Source organism: Porites lutea, chromosome 1 (genome assembly GCF_958299795.1).
Source record: "Porites lutea chromosome 1, jaPorLute2.1, whole genome shotgun sequence".
NCBI classification, from domain to species: domain Eukaryota; kingdom Metazoa; phylum Cnidaria; class Anthozoa; order Scleractinia; family Poritidae; genus Porites; species Porites lutea.
In genome coordinates this window covers 51480932-51504709 of record NC_133201.1, presented here as the reverse complement: position 1 = coordinate 51504709, position 23778 = coordinate 51480932, and the positions used below count along the sequence as shown (strand labels likewise).

The window sequence follows — 23778 nt, the reverse complement described above, 5'->3', positions numbered from 1 at the left end:
AGTCATGGTTCTGTCACCACACACAGTAGGAATTTGCTTAGCTTTAGAAGATTAAGGAGCACGTTTACGGCAAACCTCATAGATAGCCATGCGATTGTTTACAGCGACAAAAAAAGGACAGTTCTAACTTACGCTTTTTCATGGACCCAAAAACACTGCCCTTTACGTTGAAAAAAGTAGGCGGTAAACTTGGCAAATGGCGGAGAAAATGGTCTCCTGGTCGTCTGTTTGTCGCAAACGTGTCTCAAGTACTCGTTTATATGTTGTGTTTCAAATTTATTCTTGGTTTATGTTTTACCTTCCGCTAGTCCAGACTCATTATCATACATTACCATACCCAAAAACGACGGGAGATAGAATTTAAGGATAAAACTAAACCATAACATATGCACCTGGGTGTATGGAGCCGAGTTTGTTATCTAGAAAAATTACGTGATACTGAACAAACCTTGCACCCTGGCCTATTGCGTTTACAAACTTAAGATTAAGCAGGAGTTTTTTACTTAACCTCTAAACCGCCAGACGCGACTGTCCTTACACTATACAGTAGAGGTCAAATGTGTTAGGGCAGTTAACGTATAATAATAGTCTTCCTTCCCACCCTGAACAATGTTGAATTTCAAGCAATGTAGATACAGTCGATGCAAGTAAGTACTTTTTTGGCACAACATCGCCCGAGGGGGGAGTGGGGAGAACGAGTGATGAACCCAGCTCTCCCAGTTTCTTTTAACCTCCAGTGAAGAAGACAGTGGAAACAAACCAGGCTTTGTTCTGGGCAGCACGCACAATCTGTTATCCATTGTTTTAGGCGTGTGCGAGGAAACCTGTAATTCCTTGGTGTTGCGGATTTTAAATGATGACGTAGTACAAAAGAGAGAAAGATAATTAATAATACCTACACCACAAAACACAGGCAAGCCAACAATAGTTTCCCAACAACAAGAAACACTAAGAAAACCTCTGGCTTCTTATCTGTTGTGACCCCAGCTAACGTATGATTATTTAACACAAAAAAAATTCTCTGCTTCCTCCTACAGACCTTGCATTTTGGTGTTTGATTCACTGGGATGCCAAAGAAATAGGTGCATGATGAATCTTAGAAAGTAAGTCTCTGTCTGTGGTCAATTTTCTAACGTCAATTTCTTTTTGAGTACCAGTGTGGATGATTTGCTGTAACTGAATCATAATCGAAAATTAAATCAGATTAATTTATTAAGGGCTGGGGGGGGGGGGGGGAGGTTTGAAAAAGGTTTAAAGGCTTGTTTATAGTGAAAAGTGCACTTACCTTATCCAGCTAGTTTACAGGCACTCCAATCAAATACTTAGAAACAAATAATTGCCATACAGCATAACAGGATTAAAAACCCCAACTGGCAGGAGGCAACCAGTTGGATATTTGCAAGTGTGGCCGAGGATTAGAACTCGGGACGGCCAAGAACAAATGCAGTAAGTGGCCAGAGCGGGACTCGAACCCGGGACCGCCGGATTGCGAGTCCGACGCGCTGACCACTCGGTCACGCTGCCTCCTACAAGGGAAGGAAGAACTCTACAAAATAATTGGTATTTCTCTTTTTTTCGGTATTACACCCATGAAAAGGCAGAGGTTTTTGCACAGAAAAAGGTCGACTCCGCCCGTACAGTTGTTCAAAGGGTGGAGAAACTACGTGCACAACTGTAAATAATCTGTTGTAATCTCGGCTGATTGGCGAAGACCTCTTAGTTTTCGCAGAAAAGCTTCGAACAATTACTTTGCCGGCATCGCGGTGACGTATAAAGCAATGTTTCTTTTCTACGGAAAAAAAAAAAACAGGCAACCACATTGAAAACGTCACTAACAGGTCATAAGTGTATTCGCGTCTTTCAAACATTTTCATGGTCATTTTAACGTGATCAATTTATCAACTTTAGGAAAAATTCCGAGTCGTTTACTTTTAAATTCTAAAGGACCGTGCCTATGCAAGTACAGAAAAAGACAGAAAAATTTTCCGTTCCACGCTAACGTCGTAGCCTTGCATTGGCGCCATTGTGATGAACGCGCAAAAGGACTTTTTGCCGTCTCCTTCCTGCCATCTTAAGGAAGCTTACGTAACCACGACAGCGACGGCAATGCGGAAGTTTAAGGCTATGTTCACAGTATACCGCTTAGCTCCTGCGCTGCCATAACACACAAGAACGGACGGTGATTTCGGTTAGATTTTTGTGACTGAGCAAAGCTGCGCCGCGCCGATCTCGAAATTGGAGCGTCACATATCGGATAGATTCTGTGCCACACTTTGTTGCAGTTAACACTGAGGTATTTTGACCGTACCGGAAGTAAATAGGTAGGAGCAAGGACTGGAACCCGCTGAGCTTGAAGTGAAAATTCAGGAGTGAGGACTGGGTTTTAGTTCACCAAACCCTGCACGTGCAAAGTTATTGTTTTGCTAATTTAATCCTATTGCATTTTTGAGTTGTCGTCGCCGTCGTGCCATATTTGACTCTTGACTTTTGACTCTTTTTACACTGGTCCAAATTTTCGATCGGACGAATTTTTTACCTTTGCAACGCGTTTACACGTAACCGTGTAAATTCTGTTACAGTACTGTTTACACGAGTCCGTGCAAGTTTTTGACAGTGTCAGCATTGTTTTTTTCCTTCCTCGTTTTTTTTAACTAGGCTCCAGGCTTTTGCCTCGCAAACTGTGAAAAAATTGTCCGGTTTACGTGTTAACACGAATCCGTGTAAAAGTGGAACTGTACCGCTTTAAAATTTTGACCTACTCCTGATCAGGTAAAAAACTTGCACAGTTCCGCGGATCCCGTGTAAACGAAAGGCGGATCCGTGCAAGTTTTTTGTCCGTTAAAAAATTTGTCCAGACTCTTGTGGGGTCTCAAACGCCCTAGTTTCGCTTCCGTCGCCGCGGTGGGCACGTTAGCCCTCTTTGAATTCTCTAGTGATCGTTTTAAACACGTTAGAAGTTTTTACTGATTTGCTTTTTACTTGAATTGTCACCAGCTACCTAGCATGTGAATGGAAAGAAAGAAAAAAACAGTGTGAGCCTAGAGAGTTCAACAAAGATAACGTCAAGGGAAACCACCCTAAGGTGTGTTGAATCTGGGCTCAATTTAATAAAACTTTACAAGTGTAATTCAGTAGCTGTTGTTTCCGATTGTTATTTGTGTTGTCAGACTCTGGCAGAGTACGAAAACACCAATTTTCCGCAATGACAAATTTGTGGATCATCATACTTTTCTGGGAAACTGCCCACCTACCCCTCCCCTAAGCCAACATTTTGCTCTAAGTGAGAAGTAAGTGTTAGTGTTGGCTTAAGGGAGGGGTAGGTGGAAAAGATTAAGGCCACGCCTACGTGATTCCGGACATGTTTGAAGCTGCATTTTTTTAAACGAATCGACTTTGGCTTCTGTACACGCGAAAACCAGTGAATCAGCTCACATGAGCCGCTCTCCAGAGTGGTTATAAGGGCTCTGTGCACACGAATGCGTGTAACAAAATTTCTGGTTTCAAAATGTCCGGATTCGAGTGGATGTAGCCTGATGCTCAGACGTCCGAGGTCGTTCGCGGTCCTACTCTGTGCGAAGTCGTGTTCATGACGTCAGAGCCATTGTCAATTTTCACCAATCAGAGCGGTTGTACCATAGAGGGATCACCATCGGAGAGGGAAAGAAGCGAAGGGACCTCGGACGTCTGAGCATCAGGCTAGTGTGGATGGGGCCTCATTAAATTGAGATAACATTTAAGTGGAGCTTAGGACGAGGAAGATTTGCATGACTTGGACCAAATTATTACTTGTGGCTATTCTTTTACTTGTGTTATCCCCGTTTACACGTGTGTCCAAGAGCACAAGCCGGGGGAAAATGGACTTAATACAGACTTGTAATACTCATCATGTTGCTGGTGGTGAGTCCCTACCATACTATCCGTGCCTTTCTTTCGCTTGCCCGATTTTGGCGTGCTCGAGAAAGACTCTGCATGAATCGAGTAAGGTCTTTGTTGCGCATGTGCTGCATGTTGCTTGGATGCAAATTCGAACCCAGGCCTAATAGCCTTGCGCTTAGAACAACAGCCTCAGTTTTAACCTTCAGTATTACAATAAACGCATACTCACACTCAAAAAACCAATTTGACGAGTATCGAGATTGATTAGTTCAGAATTTCAGGCTGCGTCGAAGAGCGTTCTTTCCTTCTCCTTGGTTAAGAAGAAGATAATAGAAAGCTCTGCTCGCAGAGTGCTGAGTCCCCTGACAAGATTGGAACCCAGAATGCCGCTTGGGCGCTCTAGCCTCTAAGCCTCGGAGATAGTAGGAAGTGCTCGCCTTGGTGTTTCTTGGCTTAGTTGTTAATGACCTGAAAACTGGTGAACGCTCATAACCAGCGGAAAAATTTAGGCAATCTGTATTTTTTTGGAGCTTTATTCCACTTAAACTGTTGACAGTTTTCCGAAAGATCTTCGAGATCGAGCGCTAACTGTTCTTTACGGGCAGCCATCTTGGTTTCAATTGCTTCGTTTGTAACCTGGCGAAGCCAAAGATCACCGAATTCCAAACCCCGTGGTTATTTTTATTTGTCACTCATTTCGGTAGGAGCTCCCACTGTCTGAATGTTGTTAAATTTTGTGAAACAGTTCCTTTAATTCTTGATTTTACACCGTCTTGCCCCACTCTTAGGTCCCTGTGCAGGATAACTTCTGTGATTGTGGGGTATACGTGTTGCAGTACATGGAACGCTTCTTCGAGGTGAGGAATCTCTCTTTGATATGCAGTTTTAAAACAGAATGATATTTAGGGTGCTTTCCGTCGGTTGTAATCCATTGTAAGGTAAAGTACACCGAAAGCTTTCAACAGCTCGTGGATATTGAAGCAACTAAGACGCTGCAAGTATTTTATTCCAGCGGAAAATTTTACGGTATGGTAAATTCTTAAAAAAGCGATATCTATAGTCCATTGCATTTGCCTTTTCGGGGTGTGTCGCCGTCGACTTGGCATGGTTCCCAGTTGTGTGTGAGAAAAAGAAAAACGTTTAAGTGTGAGTACGTCTGTTTGAGATTTCGTTCAACGTTGGTTTTGTTTTTGACCACGTTTTACCAGGAGACCTGAGACCCAGTCCTCACAATTTTTCTTTTCTGTAGTGCGTGCTGGTAAACGTGGCGTCCGGATCCCAGCGTCTTCCGAAGACTTCCGAACGTATCCGAAAATGTCTGAAAATTATTTTGTGACCTTTGAGCACTCTGAAAGTTTATAAATAGGCGTTGAATTTTGGTCGTCAATCATGCGTCAAAGAACAATTAATTTGTCCCGAATAAAACTCTTTAGCGTGTATGTTTTGTTTTCCCAGGACAGGTCATGTGATAATATTCTAGAGAACTTTTTCTTTCAAATTTCGTCTTGTTCACGTGCATGCCTACACATAATTGATGAAAGACAAAGGGTCAAGTTCCCCTGGGACCTCTATTGGTAAACAAAACATGCAAGCTAAAGAGGTTTGTCGTCGATGCGTGACATCGATGTCACCCCCTTATCGGCCTCCTCTGAACCTTGGCCGCATTCGTCGTGTTGACTTTTGAATAATCTCTGCTGACGCGGAGCAAACGATCGGTCCCTGCCTTTCTTAAAATACCGGTCGCCTTTTCAAGAACAAAAACATACACACCAGCAGAAAATGGGATCGTCCCTCTTTGCAAACAGTGGTAGCCCTTACTCTAAAAGTCATCGCGTGTTTTTAGATAAATCAGGGCAAACTGAGAAGATTAATGACCTTATACAATTGCGTATACCGCCATTGATTAATGAGAAGAAAATTGTCAAGGAACAAAGCTTGAATGTTTTAAGCATCGGGAGTGGAAATGGGCAGGCAGATTTGTTTGTCCTGAAAGTGATCAAGGAAGAATTGATGAAGACAGACCTAGGCCACAGTGTCAAGATCTTCAACCGTGCCATTGACCCCAACTTATATTCATGTGATCTGTACAGAGCAGCTATTGAAAATCTACCAAGACCGCTAAACGATGGCAAAGTGGCCTTTGAAATCTGTCAGCAGTCCTTTGAAGAGTATCAAGAAAGCCACAGAGAACCCCTCAGTTTCGACATCGTGCATTTCATACACAGCATATATTATGTAGACATCGAGAAAGCTCTACTGCATTGTTTTGAAAAAGAACTTAGCGGTAAAGGAAAAATAATCTGTATCGCCTCCAGGCGAGGTCTTATTTGTAGCGTTGTGTCAAAACTGCAGCAAAAACTGCAGTGGCATGTGGGCAGTGAGATTTACGATGTAGTTGATAAAATGATCCAGATTGCCAACAAAAACGGATGGAAGATTGAGGTTCATGACCAAGAATATTCAATTGATGTCACCGAGGTCTTTGATCCGCATTCAACCGAAGGAAATCTGCTACTCGACTTCTTGACGCAAACGGAAAATTTTCGTAATACTGAGGACAAAGAGTTTGTTGAAGAAACGTTGTCGTTCATTAGAGATCTGACTTTTGTCAAAGGCGGGAAATTTTTTGGAGCAAAGAAAGAGTCTCTAGTGGTCATCTCTGTCAAGTAACACAAACTATCGTGAGATTTTTTCGGAAATTGTTTTGTTCTCTTTTTATTTCCAGCGTAGCGACTAAGGGATTTACGTTGCCCCAGCTTGACAATAGTAACTTGTTCAAGATGGAGCTTGAATAATCAAATACTCAATTCCTCAGATTGAAGTTCTCAGATCGTTTTTCAAGCGAGCGGGGACAAGCGCGAGAACAGCTCGCTGTGCGAGTGAAGCACGACGAGGGCGGGGGAGGACCAAACCGTAAACGTTTCTTGGAAACTGCCAACCTACTCCTCCCCTAAGCCAACAGGACCAAAAGGTTTATTATTTTCTGCGCTTTGTATGCACAGTGAAATGACACTGGCTTTTGCCGAAACAAGTACAAAAGGTCATGGCTAATGCCTGTGTATACACCACGCTGATCCAATCTGAGCGAGATTGCCGGGGAAGAAATGCAAGATAGAGTCGATAGCGCTTGATTGAATTCGGGCAAAGGGGCACTCAACAAAGCTTCATACGGGGAGGCTCCGACCCCAGATCCAACGCCTTAACTTCAGTTTTATGTACCATTTTTGACAGAATGTATCCCTTTCGTATACCTGCTATTGACAAATAGTACCCCTTTCACATACTTAGTTTAGATCTGCTGTACATACACCGTCTTTCAAATATGAATAAATCACTAAACCAGGAAATTTATTGTCTTTTTCACGACCGTTAGAAGCATTTGTTAGCCCTTTAAGGTCCTTTTACAGACCTAAATAACAGATTTCCCATCCTCGGAGACTTAGGGGTAGTCAGTTGGGACGGGAGAAAGGCACGACGAAAGTTTCAAACACGGGCGGAAAAGCCCCTGGGTACCGATTCTCACCGGGTCTTTTACAAATGGTTAAGCAAATGCTGGCTCCTGATTGGGCACAAAAATACTTGGTATTATTGTGCCTATTAGGCGAACAGCATCTATTGAGTTCTTTTCGTGCTTCATACACGACCGCTCTTGTCACGCCATACTTGTCCGGTTCGTTCACCAAAGAAATGCACGCCGACTGGAAACTTTCAGTTTAATATAACTTTCTGAGGGTGCAGATTTGCCTACTCTTTCATATACTTGTGAAATTCTTACCTTTTTATATTCCTGAACCCTGAAAAAGGTACCCCTTCTGGGTGGAGCCTCCTTACATACGTCACTATGGAGTACACCCGCCTCCTCTCCAGGGGGGTTTGAATCGACATCATGTCAGAATCTATGAAAACAGCAAAACCACTAATGGAACGCCATGAGGACTACTCCTCGACTAGTGGCTGAAGTAAAAAATAAAATGCTTAGACTAAAGCCGATCTGGTCTTGTTTACGAAATAGCAACGCGATTTTCGGAATATCCAAACCGCATACTGCTTAGGATTAGTTATTGCTTGTTACTAATTATTTTGGTCTGTCGATAACATTCAATTTTTTGCTTCGGCGGAGCGCGAAGTAAAAGATTCGCGACGCTCAGGAATGTATCAAAGTTGACATTTTTGGGGCAAGATTGGGCGCGCAAAGTCCGTAGGTTTTCGGTTTTATTCGGCTATTTGACGAAGTGAGAGCCGAATTAGTTCGAGATATTTCGAGGTCACTTCGACTTCTTTGATTTACTCTTTAACTTTTTCGAGGAAGAAAGAATTATTATTTTGGCTTTCCCGGGGTTTGAACCGACTCACCTGTGTGACCCGTCAGATCAGAGGAGACTCTAAGTTGAGGGATTCGCCGATTGCGCTACTGCGACCCAAGGTAGTTCGAGGTATGAAAAATAGTGATGAAATCATGCACTAGTTTCGAAACAAGATTGGGCGCGCAAGTTCGTGACGTTTCGGCTTGTTTCGGTTATTCACGAAATGAGACCGGACTACTTGGTGATATCTTCAGATCACTTCGAGTTTAGTCTTTAATTTACTCGAGGAATAAATAGAGGATATTACGTAGCAGAGCAGAGACACGAAATTTCTTTTCGAGTGTTGAAAAACATTTCACGAGTGAGCGCTCCTTTCGAACTGTTTTATGATGAATTTAAAGTTACAAAATGCTGCACAAAGACGTTTTGTCGTTGTTGAGCTTTACGTAGTAAAGTTGCTTTCATACGTTCCGTGACTTTCTCGAATGTTCTCTACGTTTTTGGATTATTCATTATTATTCATATGTCGAAAAGCTACTACTATTCGCCTGTTTAGTATTTTCTGGAACCTTATGTCAAACGGTATCCAAATTCCAAGCGAGTTCTTTTGACGAACTAAGTTTTTTTCCCACGAGCTGGAGTGCTGTGTTTAGTCAAGTTTTACGAAGGTCGATTTTCAAGTTCTGTGTTTACAAGTTGGCGGAAGCCGTAAGATATCTGAAGTTCAAGTGAGTGTTTGTTATTATTGGCAGAGGCTGTTTAGTTTTACTTAAGTTTAAGTCAAGTTTGTGTTGGCGGATACTGTGTTTTAAAGCTCTGTTAAGACTATGTTCCTTTGGTATTAAACTTCCTTGTGTTAATCCGACATCCGTGCGTGCTGATAGTCAATGAATAACTATCTTCAAAACATTCGAACTCATAACATTGAGTTTTAGCGAATTCCATGCTCAACGTAATTGACTCCTTACCCAAGCCTTACATATCTTTAATCAGTACATGAGACTGCTTTGCTGTTTTTGAAGCCTGATGTGACTAAGAAAAATAGATAATTCTTTTTTCACTGTTTGTTTTGTTAGACTTTTATGCAGCGCCAGTAACCTCATATTTGACTTAGGTCTAAACGTTTAGACCCAAGTCAAATTTAGAAGGATTTGTATGGAGTCATCAGAGCATAACTGGACTAATATTTCAGAGACAATTTGTCCCGAAATGCTAGTTTTTGGCAAGTAGGCCTCTTGGATGTTGTTGTTTTCAGAATATCCTCACAAATCCCATAATTTCACACATTAACACCTTACTCTTACCACTATTTCTCCGCATTTACAATTAATCAGTTCCACAACCATGACGCCTAAGTGTACGCTCCATAGCGTCTTGTTTTTTTCTGTAACCGCTTTGATTGTTATCGCCTGACTTCGCCTTGTTGTAGCCACTTCGTACCTATTAAGCTTCGAGATTCGTTTCTCCTCCAAGTCATATCAAGTCTTATTATATAAACACCAATGAAATACCAGGTGAGCTTTCGCGCGAAAACATGATATCTTCACACGTGAAAATAACATGTTATTTTCACATGTGAAAATATCACTGTTCCTATGGCTACATAATAAATCGCGCCTTTCGCAGGATAAAACTGTTTCAGTGAAATGGTTTGGTATTTCATTGGTGTTTATATAATAAATTGAACATTACATGGCCGCTTGGAGATGCGAAATTTCTCTTCTCGTGTTGAAAATATTTCACTCATTCGCTGCGCTCACTCGTGAAATATTTTTCAAAACTCGAAGAGAAATTTCGTATCTCCGCGCGGCCATGCAATATCCTCTATATATCGACTTACATCAGTTTTTATCAGAGTCAAACTGAGTTGTTTATTCTCGATGTGGGTTGTCATCTGTTTGTTAAGCCGTGATATAATTGGCTGTGCGTCTTAGGCCCGGATCAAATATCTCGTATTAACTTTAGGTTCGGCTAATTTAGTTCGACGTTTGTGACCTGATGTTACATGGGATGATTCGCAACAAAAGGTTACAGCATTGTTCTAACACTGTAGCGCGGTGTTGCGAAAAAACTCGTCGTTGCAAATCGTCCCTTTTGGTATCATCTACAAGTAATCTGTTCCAGGCTCTCGGATGGTAAGGACGTAGCGATCGCTGCCCATACTGTCTGGGAGCCTGGCTGTTTCTTACGGGGCTCATTTACGAACTTCATCCTTTTTAACACCCTTCGTTTTCGGGGCCAAGCGTCAATTCTGGAAAAAGAGAGCTAGACCAGGAAAGGCAAGTTCTTCCTAGGCATTTAACCGGTTCTAAAATCATAGTTTCGTTAATGTCAGCTGTGAAATCTTCGAATTTACGTAGCCTGGCTTAACGCTTCGCTGTTAAAGTTTGGCGTGAAAGTTCTATTCTGAATCCTCCCACAGATGGCTGACCAAAGCAAATGTGTGCTGAGGCTGAGCTTGCCCATAAAGATTGAATGATACTTACACAAGGATTAAACATGATGAGTTGAATTTGATTGAAAAGTTTATTGTATGCTTTACAAAGATTAAGTCAAATCTGATTTTGTTTTTGAACAGAATTTTGCTTTGGTTTTAATTGTATTTAGGTCTTAAAGTTTGAATTTCAACGAAAATATGTTTAAATCAGATAGAAAAATGCAGGGATTAAATTTGACAACATGGGCAATCATAATTTGGTACAATGAGTTGCGTTGCGCGGTTTACAACAAGCCTTCAGCCTTTGGCCTCGAGCTCAGCACAAGCAAGTCGCAGTGATACTCGATCTAGTCGTTGTCAAATCGAAAGATCGCTGTTATTACCAAAGGGCAATCATGAATGAGAGAGCTAAACTTGTTTTTGTCACATATGTAGTGAAAAGGTCGAACTAACCCTAACAAAGTACACTTTCTGATTTGCCAGGATCCAATCACGGACTTCTCCTTTCCCATACGGAAAACCGACTGGTTTGGTTTTGAAGAGATCGCGCAGAAGCGAAACGACATAAAGGAACTTATCTATAAACTGAAAGCAGACGCCGATAGTGCAGGTGACACTTGAAGATACCTTGAAGTCCAGCTTCTCATTCCCGGTAGGACTGGGACAAGCCTAGACCCAAGACGCTTCCGTTGACAGACCACTGGTTTTGTTGCTGTTAATTAAAGAGTCAAGCATATTTATTGTGGCAATCAGTGTGCTTTACATGTCAACACCGGCAATTCGGCCGCTGCATTTTGTAGCGTCAAAAACAGCGTTGGAATTGTCTAATTCACCATGCGGCACAAGTTATAATTCACATGATCATCACTTCAGACTCTTCAGAACTTCAGAACCCCGATTTCAGTTCGAGAACAAGTTTCGAAGTTCACTGTATCACTGTTTAGGTATACCGCACTGATTTCGTAGAAATCGTTCATATAAAACACTCTCTATGATCTGACTGAGGACGATGGAGCGTAGCGTGGCGTAGCCTGTTTGTCGCAGTTAGATGGTGTTCTTCAGTCCCTGATTCATTTGTGGACCCGAGGAAAAACAAAGGCCATGGGAAGTTATAAGTGCAATACATATCGTCAAAGTTGACTCTAGGAGGACAAGGTTTAATGTCGGTTCAATATTAAGTCAGTAATGATACTTTCCATAAGCTTTTAAACAGTGTATGGCAAGAGGAATGCCGCTTCGTTTTGTATTGCCCTTTTGTTTAATAACCGATTTGGTAAATTTAGTATTTGGACATGTATTTGGGTAGTCCATCTTGTTTCCGTTACTGGAGGTACTGGAGGTTGAGGTAATTTCAGAGTTGAATTATTTTATATTGTATATATTTATTAGAGAAATAGGAATGAACAAGACAAGAAATGTTCGTATTACCAGGCGCTGACTTTACTGAAAGTAAAGTAAATTTATCATCTATACGTGCAGATGACAGTTCTTTAAATCTGAATTCAAATCTCCCACTAACCCTGGGTTATCGTGCAAACGGACGTAACATTGTTGGCCAAAAACCTCCAACATTGTTGGATGTGACATGTTGCGTCCGTTTGCACACCATGTTGCATGTTGTTGGGAGTTGTCGCGTTAAGTTTGAAACCCGTCAAACTTTTGAACCAGCAACTCCCAACATATCTTTTGGTCCGTGATCGCCGAAGCGTGGTGTCACGCACGTGCATTACACATGGTGTCTTCCAAAACTGTTTCATACACAAGTCGTCCAGTAGAGTTTACAAAGTCTTATGGATTGTATCCTTCCCACGATGCACTGTAGGTAACAATATTGTTGGGAGTTGTTGCATCCGTTTGCACTTGACTGCCAACACGGACGCAACAACTCCCAACATTGCTGGCCAACAATGTTGAAATTTGTTGCGTCCGTTTGTACGTAGCTTAAGAAACCATGACAGCGACAAAGGTGAAAAGTCTGGTCTTACAATAGAAAAAAACGACTGACATCATTGGCTAGAGCAGCTCTGCCCCTGGCTAGTCAGGGAAACACACATTGTCCTTTGGAAAAAGATACAACTCTCTGCGTACGTTTTTTTCAGTTTACAGGGCTCGACGTTGCGACCTGTTGGGTCGCCAATGCGACCAGGTTTTACTCAGTGGCGACCAAATTTTCACGCCTGGCCGCCAACCTGGCCCCCAAGATAGGTGACTTTCTTCTTCGGGAAAAAGTACGCTAATGATAATCCGTTGTCCTTCACAAAACTAACCGATAGCTAACCGTTTTTCTAACGCTCTACCGTTTTGCCCAAACGCTCTAACGGTTTGTCCAAACCCTCTAACGATTTGTCTAAACGCTTTAACGATTTCAACACTCTAACGGATTCTTCTTATGATTTCCTGAACCTTAACGTTGAATACCTGTTTGAGGAGATTTACGCTTGAGTGCGGGCTAGTTTTCCCGAACACTGGATCGAGCCTCGAGCGAAAACCGCTCGAAAGAAAGTTCAAAAGGAACTCTAAAGCATTCTTTTTCTGTTAAGGCTAAGTGAAAGATGTTAATTTAATTGTATTCGATTAATTCTTAAATATAATTTTTGCGACCAGAATACTTGTTCTGACGACCAAAAATGAAAACTTGGGGGCCCGCTCGCCCCAATTTTTTTTCTGAAAGTCGAGCACTGCTCTAAAGTAAGTGAGGGCGATGTAAATTTTCTTGTTATTACCAACGGAGCAGGGACCTGGGACCTAGCCCTCACAGTTTTTCTTTTCAGTGCTGCGTGTTTGATCTCCTGTACTGGAAAGGGTGGAGTATTAGCTATTTACGAGCACTTTCTTGTTTACGTCTTAACCTTAACCGTACCCATACAATCCATCATATCTTCAAACAGGCCGTAACGCAACGCCTCATAATATTCTACGTGTGGTCATTTGTTTGCATTTGTGGTTTTTCCGCGTTATATTAGCCTGCGCCACAGACGAAACTATATCATAAGCTCTGCTGAAACTCGGTCACCTTTTCAGTAAAGAAAAACTACGCAACAGCGGAAAATGACATCGTCTCTCTTTGCAACCAGTGGAAATCCTTACTCTAAAAGTCATCGCGTGTTTTTAGATAAATCAGGGCAAACTGAGAAGATTAATGATCTTCTACAATTGCATATACCGCCATTGGTACCGATGAAGACTCTCCAGGAACGAAGCTTAAATATTTTAAGCACTGGAAGTGGAAATGGGCAGACCGATTTGTCTTTCCTAAGAGTGATCAAGGAAGAATTGATAAAGACAGACCTCTGGCGCAATGTGAAGATCTTCAACCGAGCCATTGAACCTAACCTATCTTCGTGTGGCCTGTACAAAGCAGCCATTGAAAATTTACCAAGTCCGCTAGACGATGGGAAAACGGCTTTTGACATCTGTCAGCAGTCCTTTGAAGAGTATCAACAAAGCCACAGAGAACCCCTCAGTTTCGACATCATACATTTCATACACAGCATATATTTTGTAGACATCGAGAAAGCTCTACTGCATTGTTTTGAAAAAGAACTTAGCAGTAAAGGAAAAATAATCTGTATCGCGTCCAGGCGAGATCTCATTTGTAACGTTGCGTCAAAACTGCAGAAAAAATTTCAGTGGCATGTGGGCAGTGAGATTTATGAAGTAGTTGACAAAATGATCCAGACTGCCAACAAAAACGGATTGAAGATTTAGGTTCATGACCAAGAATATTCAATTGATGTCACCGAGGTCTTTGGTCTGCATTCAACCGAAGGAAATCTGTTACTCGACTTCTTGACGCAAACGGAAAATTTTCGTAATACTGAGGACAAAGAGTTTGTTGAAGAAACGTTGTCATTTATCAGAGATCTGACTGTTGTTAAAGACGGAAAATTGTTTGGAGAAAAGAAAGAATCTTTGGTGGTCATCTGTAACTAGTAACACAAACTATCGAGAGGTTTTTTTGAAATTGTTTTGTTCTCTGTTTATTTTCTGCTTAGCGACTGAGATGATTACGTTGCCCCAGCTTGACCTTAGTCTCTAGTTCAAGACGTTTCTTAAATTATCAAATCCTTAATTCGTCAGATTTAGGAGGCCAAACATTAATTTATTCTTTATTCACAGTGATGGGAAACCCTTGTGAATTAAACATATACCGTAAAATTCCGAAAATAAGCCCCGGGGCTTATATTTTTCAAAGACCCTTTTTGAGGGGCTTATTTTTGGAGGGGCTTATATTCGGAAGGGCTTATCTACGGAGGGAAAGGTGTGTTTCAAAATCGATTGGGCTAGCCTTATATTTGTAAACAGGAAAAGCTAGAGGAACAACTCTGACATATTCGCAGGTTTTTTTTTTTGTAAACAGTATCTTTCACTTTCAAATCATAATTTGTGATGAACTGATTTAATTATAATCAGGCGTGGGCTAATGATAAACCGATAATCGATACCAATCAATAACAATTGATTTCAATCTTCGATTAGTATCGATTTCTGATATCGATTGCTATCGCCTATTATCAGAAAAGACTTGTCTTTTAAGGAGTTCAACATTGACGCGATGTTGCTTGTACGGTATTTTTGAGTCATTGAGTTGTTAAAGTGTGCAATACTTTCAATCCATAAAATAGTAAAAGAACAAAAACAGTAACACGACAAAAAGGTTTCGATGCAGTCGACAGCGCCGAATTGAATTCGGGGAATGGGGCACTCAACAAAGCTTTATACGGGGAGGCTCCACCCGGAGGTCCAACGCCTCACATTTTTATTTACCATTTTTGACGTGAGAATGTATCCCTTTCGTATGCCTTCTATTGACAAATAGTACCCCTTTCACATACTTAGTTTACATCTGCTGTACATACACCGCCTTTCAAATATGAATAAATCACTAAACCAGGAAGTTTCTTGTCTTTTTCATAGCCGTGAGATGCATTTGTTAGCCCTTTTATGGGTCCCTTTACAGACCTAAATAACAGGTTTCCTACTCTTTCATACACTTGTGAAATGCTTACCTTTTTATATTCTTGAAGCCTTAAAAAGGTACCCCTTCTGGGTGGAGCCTCCTTACATTCGCCACTATAAGGAATACAACCGTCACCTCTCCAGGGGGGGATTGACTCGACATGTCAGAATCTATGAAAACAGAAATACCACAAATGGAACGCCATGAAGACTATTCCTTGACTAGTGGCTGAAGTAAAATTGTTTACGAGATTTTCAGGATATCTGAACCGCATACTGCTCCGGATCAGTTATTTAACAGTTAATGAATGAGGCTGAGTATCTTATGAAGAATTATGGGGGTGTTATCCGTCGAGGCCGTAGGCCGAGGAGGATTACACCCTCCGAGATCTCCACAATTCTTCATATGATACGAAAGCCGAATTCAATATTAGTTTAAAAACATAGCTAAAACATGCTTACCTCCATCAATCCATCGATGTTCAGTTCATCTTCGATAGTGTACGTTTAGGTTTGTCTAGCTCCGCAAATATTCTCCAAATAGCAGATGTCGCCCTCCGAGTTGTCTTCTTGCTGTTTTTGCTATGTTTTTAACTATTACTTCGCCTAGTTCCAGCTGTAGCTCTTACACTTGAAACGAGTGAAGTGTCGGCCATTTTTGTTTTCACAACCACAGGCAGCCCAAGCGCACTATTTGTGGGTTCTGGCTTCAGAGGTCATTTGGTCGGAATATACTAGAATTATTAGTGTATTATCTGATGCCAAATAATGCAAAAGTCTTAAGGATATGAAGTCTTCTTGTTTGTCTATCTGTACTAGTAGCCTTTAAGATAACGAAAATCGATATTTCTTGCATTATTACATGTGATTCGGGCCCTTATTGTTCGAATTTTATCACATGTATTCGAATCTACAACGCTAAGAAAAAAAAATCATGATCACGCGAAATATTTCAATCAATATTTCGCGTGATCATGATTTTTTTTTTCTTAGCGTTGTAGATTCGAATACATGTGATAAAATTCGAACAATAAGGGCCCGAATCACATGTAATAATGCAAGAAATATCGATTTTCGTTATCTTAAAGGCTACTAGTACAGATAGACAAACAAGAAGACTTCATATCTTTAAGACTTTAGGCATTTATTTGGCATCAGATAATACACCAATAATTCTAGTATATTCCGACCAAATGACCTCTGAAGCCCACAAAGTGCGCTTGGGCTGCTTGTGTCACAACCAAAACAACTCAACCTCGTCCCCAGGTCTTCTCGGTTAACGGTTCAGTAACCTGTAGAAGGCTGCATTTTTCATGTCATTTCCTCGTTAAACACAAAATTCTTCCAAATTTGGTCATCAGTAACTGGTTATGGTGAATTAAACGTGTGCTTTTAGCCAATCAGAATCGGGGAAATATTTTGAATGAATAATAATGCTTGTTACTGATCATTTTGGTTCTATCGATAACAATCGGTTTCTCTTTCTGTAACCGCTTCGATTGTTATCAATTGACAACGGCTGGTTGTAGCCACTGCGTACCTATTTAACTTCGGAATTTGTTTCTCCTACAAGTCATATCAAGTCATATCGACTTTTATTATATAGACAAGAGTGTTTTACTGGAAAATATACCACTCGTAAAATTCATAAAAACTCCATCCGGGACCCGAGTGGTTTATTTTTCATAATCTCACACGTGAGTTTATCGATGACGTAATTTCGGTAATTTCCCTCCAAAATTTGTAGGCGTCTTGCGTCCTTTGAATTTTAATTACACATTTTTTAAAGCTTTGCTTATATTTTGTCATTGTAGAGCCCTATTCAGCTCAGTGGTATTTCTAAAGATTATTGTAAACAATGTCTTATATCGCTGTACTGTAAATTTGAGCCGTCACTATTACTTTTTGCTGAATAAAAATCTATTATTTTATCGATGTCTTTTTGTCTATATAGTAAAAAGAACATTACACGGCGGCTTGAAGATATGAATTTTATTTTCTCGTGCAAAAACAATATTTTACTCACTCGCTGCGCTCGTTCGTAAAATATTGTTTTGCCACTCGAAAATAAAATTCATATCTTCGCGCCACCGTGTAATATCCTCTATATATTTTACACTTAATGTCAGATCCCGAGGGAAACAGTTAGTTTTGTTTTCCTGAGAGTCCTGATGTTTCCCGAGACGAAGTCGAGGGAAACATCAGGACTCGAGGGAAAACAATAATTGGAAATATAAGGACTCGAGGGAAAACAATAATTGGAAATATAAGGACTCGAGGGAAAACAATAATTGGAAATATAAGGACTCGAGGGAAAACAAAACTAACTGGTTTCCCAAGGGACCTGACATTAGGTGTTTTGTTATATTTCTAGACTTTCACTTCAACAGCAGCAAAAGAATAACCGGAACGAACCAAAACAGTCCACTCGGTAGTTATAACAACACAAATTTAATTCTTAAAACCACCGAATGAATGAATTACAAGGTACTTTCCTTATATTATCTGCATCTTTTTCCTCCACTAGCTGCTGTTTCTCTTCTGGGATGGCTTTAATAATCGTTGCTTTTTAGCTTGAAGCTTCGTGTTTGTGTTTAGGGTTTAGCGGGCCAGCTGGCCCGATTTTTTTTTCTGAAAGTCGAGCACTGCACTAAAGTAAGTGAGGGCGATGTAAATTTTCTTCATGTCCGCTCTGCTGGACTTCGCCTCTGCAATACATGTGTGTTATTGTTATTACCAACAGACCTGGGACCTAGCCCTCACAGGTTTTCTTTTCAGTATTGCGTGTTTGTTCTCCTGTACTGGAAAGGGTGGAGTATTAGCTATTTACGAGTTTATCCACTAGCACTTTCTTGTTTACGTCTTAACCTTAACCTTACCCATACAATCCATCATATCTTCAAAAAGGCCGTAACGCAACGCCTCATAATATTCTACGTGTGGTCATTTGTTGGCGTTTGTCGTTTTTCGGCGTTATATTAGCCTGCGCCACAGACGAAACTATATCATAAGCTCTGCTGAAACTCGGTCACCTTTTCAGTAAAGAAAAACTACGCAACAGCGGAAAATGACATCGTCTCTCTTTGCAACCAGTGGAAATCCTTACTTGAAAAGTTATCGCGTGTTTTTAGATAAATCAGGGCAAACTGAGAAGATTAATGATCTTCTACAATTGCATATACCGTCATTGGTACCGATAAAGGCTCTCCAGGAACGAAGCTTAAATATTTTAAGCATTGGAAGTGGAAATGGGCAGACCGATTTGTCTTTCCTAAGAGTAATCAAGGAAGAATTGATAAAGACAGACCTCTGGCGCAATGTGAAGATCTTCAACCGAGCCATTGAACCTAACCTATCTTCGTGTGGCCTGTACAAAGCAGCCATTGAAAATCTACCAAGTCCGCTAGACGATGGGAAAACGGCTTTTGACATCTGTCAACAGTCCCTTGAAGAGTATCAACAAAGCCACAGAGAACCCCTCAGTTTCGACATCGTACATTTCATACACAGTATATATTTTGTAGACATCGAGAAAGCTTTACTGCATTGTTTTGAAAAAGAACTTAGCGATAAAGGAAAAATAATCTGTATCGCGGCCAGGCGAGATCTAGCTTGTAGCGTTCTTTCAAAACTGCAGCAAAAACTGCAGTGGCATGTGGGCAGTGAGATTTACGACGTAGTTGATAAAATGATCCAGATTGCCAACAAAAACGGATGGAAGATTGAGGTTCATGACCAGGAATATTCACGAGGTCTTTGATCCGCATTCAATCGAAGGAAATCTGCTACTCGACTTCTTGACGCAAACGGAAAATTTTCGTAATACTGAGGACAAAGAGTTTGTTGAAGAAATGTTGTCATTTATCAGAGATCTGACTTTTGTTAAAGACGGAAAATTGTTTGGAGAAAAGAAAGAATCTTTGGTGGTCATCTGTTACTAGTAACACAAACTATCGTGAGGTTTTTTTGAAATTGTTTTGTTCTCTGTTTATTTTCTGCTTAGCGACTGAGGTGATTACGTTGCCCCAGCTTGACCCTAGTTTCTAGTTCAAGACGTTTCTTAAATTATAAAATCCTTAATTCGTCAGATTTAGGAGGCAAAACATTAATTTATTCTTTATTCACAGTGCTGGGAAACCTTTGTGAGTTATAACATATAAGTAAATAAATAAATATAAATCAGTATATTTAGTTTTCTTATCATTTATAAATTGTTGCGTAAGATCTTTATGTTGATCACGATGTGTAAACAGGAAAAGCTATAGAAACAACTCTGACATACTCTCAGGTTTTTCTGTTTTGTTTTGGTAAACAGTATCTTTCACTTTCAAATCATAATTTGCGATGAACTGATTTAATTATAATCAGGCGTGGTCTATTGATAAACCGATAATCGATACCAATCAATAAAAATTGATTTCAATCATCGATTAGTATCGATTTCTGATATCGATTGCTATCGCCTATTATCAGAAAAGACTTGTCTTTTAAGGAGTTCAACATTGACGCGATGTTGCCTGTACGTTATTTTTGAGTCATTGAGTTGTTAAAGTGTGCAATACTTTCAATCCATAGAGTAGTAAAAGAACAAAAGCAGTAACAGGACAAAAAGGTTTATTATTTTCTGTGCTTTGTATGCACAGCGAAATGACAGCTTTTGCCGAAACAAGTACAACAGGTCACGGCTAATACCCTTGTATACACCGCGTTGATCCAATCTAAGCGAGATTGCCAGGGAAGAAATGCAAGATACAGTCGATAGCGCTGAATTGAATTCGGGGAAAGGGGCGCTCAACAAAGCTTTATAAGGGGAGGCTCCGCCCCGAGTTCCAACGTCTCACATTTTTATATACCATTTTTGACGTGAGAATGTATCCCTTTCGTATACCTTCTACCTCCTCATGTGGTCATTTGTTTGCATTTGCATTTGCATTTGTCGTTTTTCGGCGTTATATTGGCCTGCACCACAGACGAAACTATATTGGAAGCTCTGCTGAAACTTGGTCACCTTTTCAGTAAAGAAAAACTACGCAACGGCGGAAATGACTTCGTTTCTCTTTGCAACCAGTGGTAATCATTACTCCAAAAGTCATCGGGTGTTTTTAGATAAATCGGGGCAAACTGAGAAGGTTAATGACCTTCTACAATTGCATATACCGCCATTGGTACAGATGAAGACTCTCCAGGAACGAAGCTTAAATATTTTAAGCATTGGAAGTGGAAATGGGCAGACCGATTTGTGTTTCCTAAAAGTAATCAAGGAAGAATTGGTAAAGACAGACCTCTGGCGCAATGTGAAGATCTTCAACCGAGCCATTGAACCTAACCTATCTTCGTGTGGCCTGTACAAAGCAGCCATTGAAAATCTACCAAGTCCGTTAGATGATGGGAAAACGGCTTTTGAAATCTGTCAGCAGTCCTTTGAAGAGTATCAACAAAGCCACAGAGAACCCCTCAGTTTCGACATCATACATTTCATACACAGCATATATTATGTAGACATCGAGAAAGCTCTACTGCATTGTTTTGAAAAAGAACTTAGCGGTAAAGGAAAAATAATCTGTATCGCGTCCAGGCGAGATCTTACTAATAGCGTTCTTTCAAAACTGCAGCAAAAACTGCAGTGGCATGTGGGCAGTGAGATTTACGACGTAGTTGATAAAATGATCCAGATTGCCAACAAAAACGGATGGAAGATTGAGGTTCATGACCAGGAATATTCAATTGATGTCACCGAGGTCTTTGATCCGCATTCAATCGAAGGAAATCTGCTACTCGACTTCTTGACGCAAACAGAAAATTTTCGTAATACTGAGGACAAAGAGTTTGTTGAAGAAACGTTGTCATTTATCAGAGATCTGACTGTTGTTAAAGACGGAAAATTGTTTGGAGAAAAGAAAGAATCTTTGGTGGTCATCTGTTACTAGTAGCACAAACTATCGTGAGGTTTTTTTGAAATTGTATTGTTTTCTGTTTATTTTCTGCTTAGCGACTGAGGTGATAACGTTGCCCCAGCTTGATCGTAGTCTCTAGTTCAAGATGTTTCTTAAATTATCAAATTCTTAATTCGTCAGATCATTGAGGAGGCCAAACATTAATTTATTCTTTATTCACAGTGATGGGCAACCTTTGTGAGTTATAACATATAAGTAAATAAATAAATATAAATCAGTATATTTAGTTTTCTTATCATTTATAAATTGTTGCGTAAGATCTTTATGTTGATCACGATGTGTAAACAGGAAAAGCTATAGAAACAACTCTGACATACTCTCAGGTTTTTCTGTTTTGTTTTGGTAAACAGTATCTTTCACTTTCAAATCATAATTTGCGATGAACTGATTTAATTATAATCAGGCGTGGTCTATTGATAAACCGATAATCGATACCAATCAATAAAAATTGATTTCAATCATCGATTAGTATCGATTTCTGATATCGATTGATATCGCCTATTATTAGAAAAGACTTGTCTTTTAAGGAGTTCAACATTGACGCGATGTTGCTTGTACGTTATTTTTGAATCATCAGTAAAAAAAAAAAAAAAAAAATTTTTGAATCATTGAGTTGTTAAAGTGTGCAATACTTTCAATCCATAAAAAAGTTTAAGAACAAAAAGGTTTAGATGCAGTCGACAGTGCCGAACTGAATTCGGGGAATGGGGCACTCAACAAAGCTTTTTGCGTGAGAATGTATCCCTTTCGTATGCCTTCTATTGACAAATAGTACCCCTTTCACATACTTAGTTTAGATCTGCTGTACATACACCGTGTTTCAAATATGAATAAATCACTAAACCAGGAAGTTTCTTGTCTTTTTCATAGCCGTGAGATGCATTTGTTAGCCCTTTTATGGGTCCCTTTACAGACCTAAATAACAGGTTTCCTACTCTTTTATACACTTGTAAAATGCTTACCTTTTTATATTCTTGAAGCCTTAAAAAGGTACCCCTTCTGGGTGGAGCCTCCTTACATTCGCCACTATAAGGAATACAACTGCCACCTCTTCAGGGGGGTTTGAATCGACATGTCAGAATCTATGAAAACAGCAAAACCACAAATGGAACGCCATAAAGACTACTCCTTGACTAGTGGCTGAAGTAAAATTGTTTACGAGATTTTCAGAATATCTGAACCGCATACTGCTCAGGATCAGTTATTTAACAGTTAATGAATGAGGCTGAGTATGTTATGAAGAATTATGGAGATCGAGGATGGTGTTAGGCGGATAACACCCTCCGAGATCTCCACAATTCTTCATATGATACGAAAGCCGAATTCAATATTTGTTTTATTATTCACTCAAAATAATTCCTAGTTTAGAAACATAGCTAAACATGCTTACCTCCATCAATCCATCGATGTTCAGTTCATCTTCGATAGTGTACGTTTAGGTTTGTCCAGCTCAGCAAATATTCTCCAAATAGCAGATGTCGCGCTCCGAGTTGTCTTCTTGCTGTTTTTGCTATGTTTTTAACTATAACTTCGCCTAGTTCCAGCTGTAGTTCTTACTCTTGAAACGAGTGAAGTGTCGGCCATTTTTGTTTTCACAACCCAAACAACTCAGCCTCGTCCCCAGGTCTTCTCGGTTAACGGTTCATTAATCTGTAGAAGGTTGCATTGTTCATGTCATTTCCTCGTTAAACACAAAATTCTTCCAAATTTGGTCATCAGTAACTGATTATGGTGAATTAAACGTGTGCTTTTAGCCAATCAGAATCGGGGAAATATTTTGAATGAATAATAATGCTTGTTACTGATAATTTTGGTCAATCGATAACAATCGGTTTCTTTTTCTGTAACCGCTTCGATTGTTATCAACTGACAACGCCTGGTTGTAGCCACTGCGTACCTATTAAACTTCGGAATTTGTTTCTCCTACAAGTCATATCAAGTCATAATTCGACTTCTATTTTACACTTAATGTCAGATCCCGAGGGAAACAGTTAGTTTTGTTTTCCCGAGAGTCCTGATGTTTCCCATCCTTGGAGACCCAGGGGCAGATAAAGGGGGCGAGAGAAAGTCTAAAAGGGCGGAAAAATATATATGGAACGAAGAAAAGTATAGAACGGCGAGAAGAGCCCCTGGGGACAATGTCTTACCAGACCAGTTCCAAACGGTCGCCGCCGTTCTGGCTTCTGATTGGTGCCAGAAAAATACAAGTTTTCTGGCACAAATCAGAAGCCAGAGCGGCGGCGGCCGT

The 23778-nt window shown here is 40.3% G+C and overlaps 4 protein-coding genes across 5 annotated transcripts in view; all 4 read left to right on the top strand.

Annotated features, from left to right (window-relative positions):
- The window catches only part of LOC140921292 (uncharacterized), a 40668-nt gene extending 28581 nt beyond the window's left edge, over window positions 1-12087 (top strand). For both annotated transcript variants that reach the window (XM_073371293.1, XM_073371285.1), the window contains exons 23-26: window positions 1038-1103; window positions 2995-3082; window positions 4665-4733; window positions 11101-12087. In XM_073371293.1, coding sequence (XP_073227394.1) covers window positions 1038-1103; window positions 2995-3082; window positions 4665-4733; window positions 11101-11238 — 361 coding nt within the window. In that variant the 3' untranslated portion in view covers window positions 11239-12087. The remainder of the gene's footprint in view (window positions 1-1037; window positions 1104-2994; window positions 3083-4664; window positions 4734-11100) is intronic.
- Window positions 12088-13665: 1578 nt separating this feature from the next.
- Window positions 13666-14325, top strand: LOC140931929 (histamine N-methyltransferase-like). The gene has a single exon (XM_073381621.1). It carries the CDS (start codon window positions 13666-13668, stop codon window positions 14323-14325), a length of 660 nt encoding a protein of 219 aa, XP_073237722.1.
- Window positions 14326-18643: 4318 nt separating this feature from the next.
- Window positions 18644-19336, top strand: LOC140931920 (histamine N-methyltransferase-like). Its single transcript, XM_073381613.1, has one exon. It carries the CDS (start codon window positions 18644-18646, stop codon window positions 19334-19336), a length of 693 nt encoding a protein of 230 aa, XP_073237714.1.
- LOC140921263 (histamine N-methyltransferase-like) lies at window positions 19330-22091 on the top strand. The gene has a single exon (XM_073371252.1). The coding sequence runs from the start codon at window positions 20619-20621 to the stop codon at window positions 21501-21503; it is 885 nt and encodes a 294-aa protein (XP_073227353.1). The 5' UTR covers window positions 19330-20618; the 3' UTR covers window positions 21504-22091.
- The last annotated feature ends 1687 nt before the right edge of the window (window positions 22092-23778 follow it).